The 11,818-nt window shown below is 43.1% G+C and overlaps 1 protein-coding gene across 4 annotated transcripts in view; it reads right to left on the bottom strand.

Moving 5' to 3' along the window:
- Window positions 1-371: 371 nt before the first annotated feature.
- SQOR (sulfide quinone oxidoreductase) overlaps window positions 372-11,818 on the bottom strand; it is a 56,605-nt gene continuing 45,158 nt past the window's right edge. For all 4 annotated transcript variants that reach the window (XM_035259576.2, XM_054239609.2, XM_035259574.3 and 1 more), the window contains 4 exons: window positions 8,877-9,060; window positions 2,869-2,936; window positions 2,395-2,573; window positions 372-655 (listed from right to left, as the gene is read on the bottom strand). In XM_035259576.2, the coding sequence (XP_035115467.1) occupies window positions 598-655; window positions 2,395-2,573; window positions 2,869-2,936; window positions 8,877-9,060 (489 nt within the window). In that variant the 3' untranslated portion in view covers window positions 372-597. The remainder of the gene's footprint in view (window positions 656-2,394; window positions 2,574-2,868; window positions 2,937-8,876; window positions 9,061-11,818) is intronic.

The raw sequence follows: 11,818 nt of genomic DNA, 5'->3' as shown, positions 1-11,818 counted from the left end.
GCCCCACCACGTTCAGTCACTGGCTGGAAGAAAGTATGGCCTTAGCACAAACCGGGTGGTGGAGCCAGAGGGGTGGCAGCTGGGCTCTTACTCCACTGTGCTCCCGCAGCAGGAGTTCTAAGCAGCACGTGTTCAGGGCTACTGCACACTGTGACTGAAACAATATTGTCCCTGGAATGACCCTTTTCAGTGAATCCAAATAGGCTCTGTGAAATTATGCCAGCTGTCAGCTGAATACTCACAGTGGATAACACGTAAGCTAGCCCACCACCACCATAATTCTCTCCCAAGTGCTGTGACCTTTCATTCCTACCAGCCTAGATAAAATTTTCTCATACAACACGATCAGTGACAAACTCTTATTCATAAAATAAAGTCTATTCTTTCATTTTATTATTCCCAAAGAATCAAACCCATCATGAGCAGCCCACAGGGTGACTGTTCAAAGGTACTGGAAAGGGAGGCATTTGGTCACCATTATCCATCAAGAATCTCTTTACAGGGATAGGTTCCAAGTCCTTCATGCTGCTCTTGGTCATTCCGTGACTGCAGTCTTGGCCCAGAAGTCATCCAAGATGAGCAAGTGCTGAGCCATCCTTAACTCATACCCAGATGAAACAACTTGCGCAGAAACGCTGGTCCTCCCCAGTAACCCCTGTAAGAAATAACACAAAAAATGTACTTACAGCAAGACAGATGAGGTGATTTCAGCCAGGAGGATGCTGAAAGGGAAGCCAGGCTGCTCACAGAGGATGTTTATCAGCACATGAAGCAAGATTGTCTAGTGAGCTGGAAAGATAACGTGACTAGGAGGGGACGGCCTACTTCCAGTCCCAGCCTTGACACTGACTTGCTGTGTGAGCCTGGACATGCTGACTCAATTTGATATACCTGTACAAGCCTCTACTACATGCAAACTGCTACTCTTTCTGCTTTCATTAGCTCATAGTTAACTATAGGTCAGGATTTCTGAATCTCAGCCCTACTGACATTTTGGACCAGATAATTCTTTGCTGTGGGAGGCTGACCTGCGCATTGTAGGATGTTTAGCAGCATCCTTGGCCTCTGCTTACTAGATGTAAGTAGCACCCCTCCAGTTGTAACAACCAAAAAAATGTCTCCAGGAATTATCAAATGTCCCTGGAGCAGCAAGGGGTAGGAAGATCACTCTTGGTTCAGGACCACCGGTGTAGATACCATAACTTATCTCTCATATGGGTTTGGAAAAGTCAAATGAGATCATCAGCTTTTAGAATGAAGAAGAGCAGCTGGGTGCAGTGGCTTACACCTGTAATCCCAGCACTCTGGGAGGTCAAGGCTGACAGATCACTTGAGGCCAGGAGTTCAAGACCAGTCTGGCCAACATGGCAAAACCCCATATCTACTAAAAATACAAAAATTAGCAGGGCATGGTGGCACATTTCTGTAATCCCAGCTACTTGGGAGGCTGAGGCAGGAGAATCGCTTGAACCCAGGAAGCAGAGGTTGCAGTGAGCTGAGATCACACCACTGCACTCCAGCCTGGGCAACAGAGCAAGACCCTGCCTCAAAAAATTTAAAAAAAAAGAATGAATAAGAGGAATTACCCATTTTTATGACTATTTACTTATTGAATGCCTACTATGTACCTGCCTCTTTATGTGTTATCACAGTAATCTCCATCTTGTGAGGTAGGCAAAGTTACTTTTATTTTGCAGATGAGAAACTTAACCACAGAGAGTTTAAGCAACTTTCCCTGGGACACACAGCTTTATATGTCATTATAAATGGCTGTCATGACACTGCTAATGACTTCTCCCATGTTAATGGCAGAAATATGACTCAAATACAGGTCTGACTACAAAGTCTGTGCTCTTAATCACTGTTTGCTTTTTCCTATGACAAATAAAAACAAAGGTAAGGGACTGGGCACTATGGCTCACCAGTGTAATCGCAGCACTTTGGGAGGCCAAGGCAGGCAGATAAATTGAGGCCAGGAGTTCAAGACTAGCCTGGCGAACATGGTAAAACCCCATCTCTACTAAAAATACAAAAATTAGCCAGGCATGGTGGCCGGCATCTGTAACCCCAGCTAATTAGGAGGCTGAGGCAGGAAAATTGCATGAACCCAGGAGGTGGAGACTGCAGTGAGCCAAGTTCAGGCTGCTGCACTCCAACCTGGGCAACAGAGCAACTCTGTCTCAAAAAAAACAAAAGGTAAGGTAGCAGATGACAGAGTACTTGATATGTGAAAGTGATTTACTATTATTTATCCAAGCAGCAAAAGAGGACCCAGAGTGTGGAAAACAGAAGATTTAGTCACTGCTAATCATGAAGAAAAGAGGCTACATCCCCTGCGGGTGGAGATGTACTACTAATCCCTTTCCTCATCCAGAAACCAAGCAGTGCACTTACCTTAGCATCATATTCCAATACAGGAGAGGCATCAGGTCAGCTTTCATGAGGTACATAGAAAGGCGCTCTTTGCTTTGATCCACAGGGAAGGTTTCTAGCGGCTCCGCTTTGTAGTCAAACTCGGCAAGAATCACACGGTTGTAGTCGGTCACCAGTGGACATGATGTGTAGCCATCATACTAAAATTGCAAATCAGACTGAGTTGGAAAGTAGATTTTTTTCATGGTACTATATTAATAATTTAGAATTTATTATTTGCTTTGAGTAATTATAATTTTTTCTTTTCTGTATATTCTAACTTTTTGTGCTGTGAAAAAATGTAAATTATATAATAAAAAATATTACTAATGGCAAAAACAGAAGTGCCCATATTGGAGACACTAATTAAGAAAGTGCAAAACCATGGGAAAACACTACTTTCACACTGAATGGAAGATGATCATTGAGACAGTAATTCTTACGAGGCATACAAACCTTCTTCGTTGGTGTTTGATTCTTCATAATCAGAGAAATTGTTTTATCAAGTATTCCTGACTGGGCAGCTATAAGAGAAATCAAAAAGTCAGAAAAACATAAGCATCTAGCTTTTCCATGAAAACTAATTTGCAAATAACTTTCATGTAAACCCTTTTAAGAAGATTCCACTTCCCGTCCCTTGAGACTGTGACTAGAAAGAACATGACCTTCTCACCGACTGAAGTTCTGACTACCAGAGGTGGTTCTTTAATTCATGAAAGGCCCACACATGTGGCTCCATGGGTTTGAAATGAAAGTGCTGACTCTCTCCAGTGTAGCTGTTAGGATGGCTCTACCCCAACCCCAGTGCTTCTCCTTCTGGGGTCGAGGCTGTCAATTAGTCTATGTGTCAACTTAGTCAGTGTTCTTGGCCATGCGGGTTATCTCTGTGTCCCTGTTCAATGGCAGTCTGGATTGGTAGCCCCAGGCATTTCCATTAAGGCAAAGCGCAGTTTCCTCTCTACTGGACTGCCCTGGCTGAGGCAGGGCCAGATGGATATAGATTTAGATATAGATATAGATACAGAGATCTACCTGCATTCCCATCTCTCTGTCTCTTTCCTAAATAGACAGACAGACAAAGATAGATAGATACATATATAGATGGATAGATACATAGATAGGAATTTGTTTTTTTCTTTGGCAAGAGTGGGGAGACTGCCTTTTTTATTATGAAAATGTTCAAATTCCATCATTCTTGTTTCATCCATCTCATCACACATACTATTTTTTTTCCTGCTGTATTGTTAGAGCAGATATCACATCAATTCACTCATAAATCTTTCTGTCTGTATCTCTAATGGGGAATTTTCTTAACACAAATGCATAGTATTTTCACACCCCCAAAATATTAGTAATAATTCCTTTCATATAATCTAAACCCAGTCTGTGTTCAATTTTGATAATTAAAACTGCCCAGCCAAGTCCTATGGCTCACACCTATAATCCCAGCACTTTGGGAGACTGAGGTGGGTGGATCATTTGAGGTCAGGAATTCAAGACCAGCCTGGCCAACATGATGAAACCTTGTCTCTAAAAAAAATACAAAAATTAGTTAGGCGTGGTGATACACACCTGTAATCCCAGCTAGTTAGGAGGCTAAGGCATGGGAATTGCTTGAACCCAAGAGGTGGAGGTTGCAGCCAGCTGAGATCACACCAGGGAACTCCAGCCTGGGCAATGAAGTAACACACCATCTCAGAAAAAAAAAAAAGACTGCTCTTTTAAAGAGACAGCAGTTGGTGGCCGGGCGTGGTGGCTTACACCTATAATCTCAGCACTTTGGGAGGCCAAGATGACTTGAGGCCCAGAGGCCTAGGGGTAGAACATGGGATTCGCTTTTGAGGAAAGATGGGTTACCTTTGTATTATAAAATGCTTATTCAAGTAGTTATTTTGTAATCCCCCAAATCAGGGTCTACTTTTTCTATAAAGAAACACTGCAGGCCTTGCGGACCAACAGGGCAAAATCAAAGATATTATATAACAAGAAAAAACAAATTTCCACCAAAACATCTTATTCAGAAAATTCTAAATATAATAATATGTTTGTAATACAGGTCTACTAATGAGAAGAATAAAATTATTTTTCTTAGAATGAGAAAAAGAGTTATCATTCCCTATCTTCAAAATGACTGTAATGGTTCATAGAAACCATTTTTTGCCAGTTATACAAAAATAGGCAATGGGCTGCACTTGACCCACAAGCTTTCGTTTCCTGATGCCCAAATCAAAGACGCAGCAATGATTTTTTTTCTAGAACAGGGCAGGGGGGGTGTTCAAGAAAATGAAGAGTAAACAGCTCTGCGTAAGAATATTAAATGAGGCTGGCATGGTGGCTCCTGCCTGTAATCCTAGCACTTTGGGAGGCTGAGGTGGGTGGAACACTTGAGTTCAGGAGTTCAAGAACACCCTGGCCAACATGGTGAAACCCCATCTCTAATAAAAATAGAAAAATTAGGCAGGTGCCTGTAATTCCAGCTACTCGGGAGGCTAAGGTGAGAAAATTACTTGAACTCAGGAAGTAGACGTTGCAGTGAGCCAAGATCGTGCCACTGCACTCCAGCCTAGGTGACAGAGCAAGAATCTAAAAATATGTACATATTAAATGAGGCCAAGTGTGGTGGCTAATGCCTGTAATCCCAGTATTTTGGGAGGCCAAGGCAGGAGGATCGCTTGAGCCCAGGAGTTTGAGACCAGCCTGGGCAATATAGGGAGACCCTGTCTCTAGAGATAATTTAAAATTTTGCTGGGTGTGGTGACACATGCCTACAGTTCAAGCTACTTGGGGTGGGGGGGTTGATGTGGAAGGATCACTTTGATCCCAAGAGGTCAAGGTTGCAGAGAGCTGTGACCGCTCCACTGGACTCCGCCCTGGGCAACAGAGAGTGAGACCCTGTCTCTAAAATAAAGAAAAAAATTAAATAGCTATATTCACTGTTGGCAAAGCAACATCTCTAAAGATCATATTTCCCTTTTGGAAAACCGTGTTCTTCCTTGAGGGCCATAGAGTGTGGAATCTGGACTAATAACATCTGAGGAGGTCACAGCAGCAGGACATCAAGGCCAATGGAAAAGGAGCAGAGATGTCCAGTAGATGCCACTGCAGAGAGGTGAGGCCTGGGGAGCCAGGGAGCCATCACCCAAAGTCCAGCCTTGAAGTATGCATGGTGCAGGTGTGCAGGAGTTTCTACCCTGTATTACAATCCCCTTCTATCATGCCCATGCCTTCAGTTAACTTCTGTTAAATGCCACATCCTGATCATAGCTGTGCTGGGAGTAATTAAAGGAGCATCCTGGGGCAGAGAGAAGGGGACATGAGCTCAGGGAAGCCAGAAGCAATACAGCAAGCTGGGTCTTGTTCGCAGTAGCACAGGGGTCTGAACAGTGGTTTGGTGGCAAGTAAACCCAAGGACAGATTAGTGAAACGAGTGTCGTATTGCCTTGGGATACTCAGAGGATTTGGGGAAGGAAATCTAAGATAAAATGCAGATCTGCTCGAGAAAAGCTAGTACTATTGTAATTTGGACACTGAAGAGAAGAGCAAGTAGACCTTCACACATGTGAAATATTAGGTCGGTGCCAAAGTAATTGTGGTTTTTGCCATTAAGAGTAAAGGCAAAACCTGCAATTACTTTTGCACCAACCTAAATAACAGAGAAAGAGCACTCATTATGGTGCTGTTTGAAATAAAAACGGGTTGGAAACAACCCAGATATAATTAAGAGTGGACTCAATAAATAAGCTCTTGAGCAACCATAGAATAGGATGCAGATTGTAAGACACAGATGTAAAAACAATGGGGATGCTCTCCCATGGTTAGGGGAACATGGAAGCCGCACAGATGCACTGCAGGACTGGGAGCAAGATTTTCCACTTAGAACTTTTTGTTTAATCGTATTCAGTCTTACCTATTTGGAACATTGAGTTAAGCTGGGTCATCTGGGCCTCACATCACAGGTAATTTCACCACATAAATTCAACAGGCTTACATTACATGAATTCAGTCCAAACTATCACCCCACAGACTACCTATAAATTACAAGACAGTGAGTACTTTTATAATGGAAAAAAAAAAAAAAAGATAGACTGTCTCTTAACCCAGTGAGGCAGTCTAGCTTCACCAAAGACAAGGCAAACTAATGTGATGGGCTCCTGAGATGCCACAGAGGGAGGTACACAGCCTCAGGTGTGGAGATTCGTGCCAAAGCATATAAACTGAATCTAACCATAAGAAAACAGCTAGACAAGGCCAGGCACAGTGACTCACGCCTGAATCCCAGCACTTTGGGAGTCCAAGGCAGGTGGATCATAAGGTCAGGAGTTCAAGACTAGCCTGACCAATATGGTGAAACCCCATCTCTACTAAAAATACAAAAATTAGCTGAGGATGATGGCATACACCTGTAATCCCAGCTACTTGTGGGGCTGAGGCAGGAGAATCACTTGAACCCAGGAGGCAGAGGTTGCAGTGAGTCAAGATCATGCCACTGCACTCCAGCCTGGGTGACAGAGCAAGATTCCATTGAAAGAAAGAGAGAGAAAAGGAAGGAAGGAAGGAAGGAAGGAAGGAAGGAAGGAAGGAAGGAAGGAAGGAAGGAAGGAAGGAAGGAAGGAAGGAAGGAAGGAAGGAGAGAAAGAAAACAAGTAGATAATTCTAAATTGTGGGGTATTCTACAAGATAACTAGCCTGGAATCTTCAAAAATGTCAATGTCATGAAAGTAAAGAAACAAATGTCAGAAGGCCTGTTCTAAATTAAAGGGGACCAAAGAGACATGACGCCCAATGTCCTGTGTGATCTTTGACTGGCTGATGGATTTAAGGAAAGGAGAGGCTGGGCCAACAAAGGACATTTTTCGGAAAATATACATAAATATGGACCGGGCACAGTGGCTCACGCTTAGCATTTTGGGAGGCAGAGGCAGGCGGATCACCTGAGGTCGGAAGTTTGAGACCAGCCTGGCCAACATGGTGAAACCCCGTCTCTACTAAAATCACAAAAACTAGCCAGGCCTGGTGGCACAGCCCTGTAATCCCAGCTACTCAGGAGGCTGAGGCAGGAGAATCACTTGAACCAAGGAGGTGGAGGGTGCAGTGAGCTGAGATTGTGCCACTGCACTCCAGCCTGGGCAAAAAGAGCAAAATTCTGACTCAAAAAAAAAAAAAAATATATATATATATATATATAAACACATACACACACACACAAATAAATATATATGTGTATATACACACATAAATATAATGAAGCAAATGTCACAAAATATTAATAATTGATTAATACCTGAAGGGTATATGAGTATTACAATTTCTTTCAAATATGTATAGGTTTGAGATTTTTTTAAATAGAAAGTTGGAAGGAAATCAGTATTAATAATGAAAAAGATATTCAGTGAATTTCCTAGATAGTCTACCTTAACATGGAAACAGTCAGCAAAAGTAACACAATCTGTTCCACAGGTGCCTAATTCACACAAAACACTACCATAACCATCAGGAGGAAGGTCCTGTGTTTTATAGCATCCAGAGAAGACAGTTTCTGTCGGTGTAAGACAGAATCTAAAAGGCAATTCTCCCCATCACTGCTGGTGCAGAACATTAGGTGAAGAATTTAGTTTTCCAGGCTGAGGCCTTAATCGTGTACCACTCAGGGCATGCTCCAATGTGTTTGTCTTAACAGGACAATTTTCTGGTCTGTAAGCTTTCATTGACTTGCATGTGTTTTCTGGGAAAACAAATGCTTCCCTGGCTTTATGGTGTTTCAGGCAGAAGAAAAACAGCCAACCTGCCTGGTGTCAGAGGCAAAGAATGCCAGAGATGCCTGTATGGCAGTATGGGAAGTAACGGAATTCCAGAGCACTGGAAAGGTGACGTATTCTTTCTAATGCCCCTTCTTCTGACAACAACCCCTCTGACACAGAAAAGGCAGATAAGATCATGCTACCCTGGGGTAAAGTACTCAAAAGGTACTTTTTTATTTATATGACACTGGGTTCATTGAGAACTTGCTTCTGTCTTAGGAAGGTCAAAGTCATTTTTAGGACACAAAAGTTTCTTCATTATTAATGGAACGCTGTTGGTGCCAAGCTTTTTTTTTTTTTTTTTAGATGAAGTCTTGTTCTGTCACCCAGGCTGGAGTGCAGTGGTGCAATCTTGGCTTACTGCACCCTCCGCCTCCCAGATTCAAGTAATTCTTCTGCCTCAGCCTCCTGAGTAGCTGGGATTGCAGGCACCCACCACACGCCCAACTAATTTTTGTATTGTTAGTTGAGATGAGGTTTCACCATGTTGGCCAGGCTGGTCTCAAACTCCTGGCCTCAAATGACCTGCCTGCCTCAGCCTCCCAAAGTGCTGAGATTAAGGCATGAACCACTGTGCCTGGCCGGTGCCAAGCTTTTGTTTTTGTCACAATAGTGCCTTGGAGTGACGTATTTTTAGAAAGAGAGAAAGAGAGCTGGTTATCTTACCCACTGCAGCAGCAGTCTTTGACGTAGGAAGGTTGGTGCAGTCCCCAATCCCAAACACGTTTGGGTACCTCTTGTGTTGCAGAGTTTCTTTATCCACATCCACCCAGCCAGCAGCATCAGCCACAGAACTGGTCTTGAGGACGTCTGGTGGGCTCATTGGTGGTGTGACATGAAGCATTTCATACTACACACAAGGAGAGAATCCACATTTGCATTTATTCAATATTTCTGCAGCTCCACAAGCTCTCCCACAAACTTCCTTACTCCATACATTGTGCTATGGCTGTACAGAGCATTATACAATCAGCACTTGTCCCAGTCCACGCCCTCTCTAAGATCTTACATGTTCTCCTGGAGGGTGGTGATAAGCTAAATAACCATTCTCTCAGTTGACATGATCTCCCCATACAGAGACCACGAGATCCCTGTGGACACACACATAGGGGTATATGAGATATTGGAGTAAAGCTCACTATTTTTCTGAAAGAATCCATTGATGTTTCTATTAATACTAAAATAAGGGGGTAGTATATTTCAGTTGCAGTCTCCCTGACCCTCAGCTGTCAGCTTGTAAAGTTTAGCACCTCCATGTTATTCTGTAAGGTGATGCTCAGCATCCCTTAAACTCATAAAGGCCGTGTTAGGAGCTGGTAAGAAAGCATCATTCCCAAATATGTGTCAACTTCAAAACACATAAAGGAAACTGTCAGAACAACAATTTAAGATGAACGGGGTGGTAAAAATATTACCTAGCACTTTGGAAAAGGAGCAAGGGGTCTGATTCAGTACTGGATTTACTTTTCAGTGCAGAAGGCAGGAGTGAATTTTTTTTCCAAAACACTGTATCAAGGTTACCTTTGTTGAGTACTGCACTGACCCATCCTGATCACTTTTGAGGGCTCATTTAACTTTTTCTGTTTGTAATATTCTTTCACATTTTATAGTTGATTCTTTTATTCTTTTTATTTATTTTTAACAAACTGCATTCAGCAAATTCATCAATTTGCTAGTGGGTCCAGTTAAGGATACACTGATTGAAATGTTCACAATATGTCATTGGGGTAAAAACAAGCACTTCAAGGCAATTCCAACCTTGTGAGATAGTCAATAGCCCTTTGTTTCCATAAGAAGTCCTGTGCCCTCAGAGAGGCTCAGCAGTCACTGATGGCAATGGGAATTAGGAAGATGACTTGCACTTATTACAACTTTCAGACAAAAATAAGCTTAATTAGCCTCAGGGAAGAAGCACTGCAAATGGCTGCCGCTCCCCTGCAGGATAATCTGGGGTGGGGGTTGGCTCTTGGGGACATGGGTCCCTGAGGCCAGGTCTGTTAATGAACATTAAAACTGAATGCATGTTTGTGGGATAATGGGTGAAATGGTCAACAACTATCATCCACCAAATTATTAATGCCCTTACTGCATTTCTGCAGTCAACTAGAACTACTTTTGAGACAGTGTCTCACTCTGTCACCAGACTGGAGGGCAGTAGCTTGATCATAGCTCACTATAGCCTCGAACTGCTGGGCTCAAACGATCCTCCTGCCTCAGCCTCCCAAATAGCTGGGACTACAGGCTTGCACTGAGCCACCACCCCCAGCTAATTCTTTTTTTCTTTTAGTAGACTCAGTATTGCTGCATTGCTCAGGCTGGTCTCGAACTCCTGGGCTCAAGCAACCCACCTACCGCAGCCTCCTAAAGTGCTGGGATTACAGGTGCAAGCTACCACACCTGACCTAGAACTACTTTTTTGAACTGAAGTCTAAACCTTACTGGAGTCATCTAGGTGGAGTTAATGTGTTTGAATTTCACAAGTACATATACATTCCACACATCTTTTCCAAAAGGAAAGTTAAATATTTCCATACAATCATCATAAAGATATGGAGTTTTATATGAACTAACATCCTACAAAGGAAGAAATACTAGGGTGTACTTTATGGATTCATTAGAAATTAATGGCCAGGTGCAGTGGCTCACACCTGTAATCCCAACACTTTGGGAGGTCAAGGCGGGAATATCACTTGAGCTCAGGAGCTCGAGACCAGCCTGGGTAACATAGTGAGACCCCTGTCTCTACCAAAAATACAAAAAATTAGCTGGGCATAGTAGCACACGCCTGTAGTCCCAGCTACTCAGGAGGCTGAGGTGGGAGGATGGCTTGCTTGAGGCAGGGAGGTAGGGGTTGCCGTGAGTGGAGATCATACCACTGCACTCCAGCCTGGGTGACAGAGCAAGGCCCTGCTCCAAAAAAAAAAAAAAAAAAAAAAAGGAAGAAAAAGAAATTAACATGGGCTGGATGTGGTGGCTCACATCTGTAATCCCAGCACTTTAGGAGGCCAAGGCAGACAAATCACTTGAACCCAGGAGTTTGAGACCAACCAGAGCAACATGGTAAAATCCAATCTCTACAAAAATTATCCAGGCATAGTGGTGCATGCCTATAGACCCAGCTACTCAGGAGGCTGAGGTAGGAGTATTGCCTGAGCCTGGGAAATAGAAGCTGCAGTGAGCTGTGAGCCGTGAGCCGTGAGCCATGATTGTACCACTGCACTCTAACCTGAGTGACAGAGTAAGACTCCGAAAGAAAAGAAGGAAGGAAGGAAGGAAGGTAAAAGAAAGAAGGAGAGAGAAAGAAAGAAAAGAAAGGAAGATTGGTACTTAGTTGTAGGTTGCTCCTTATCTATCATCATTTCCGTAACTGTACAGGATAAATAACTTGGTCCTCCTTTATTAACATACATAGTCCATTCCATGTGATGGTTTTCAAATGTTAATGTTTATTAGCAGCACTTGGGAGACTTATGGGAAATACAAGTTCCCAGGCTGCTCCATGCCGAGATCCCAATCTAGTAGATCTGGGTAAAGCACAGGAATTTGTACTTAAACAACATCTGCTAGTGATTCTGACATGTAAAACCTGTGGATCACTTTCTGACAAG

This window comes from Callithrix jacchus, chromosome 8 (assembly GCF_049354715.1).
Source record: "Callithrix jacchus isolate 240 chromosome 8, calJac240_pri, whole genome shotgun sequence".
Taxonomy (NCBI): domain Eukaryota; kingdom Metazoa; phylum Chordata; class Mammalia; order Primates; family Cebidae; genus Callithrix; species Callithrix jacchus.
This window is presented reverse-complemented; position numbering and strand designations above follow the sequence as displayed.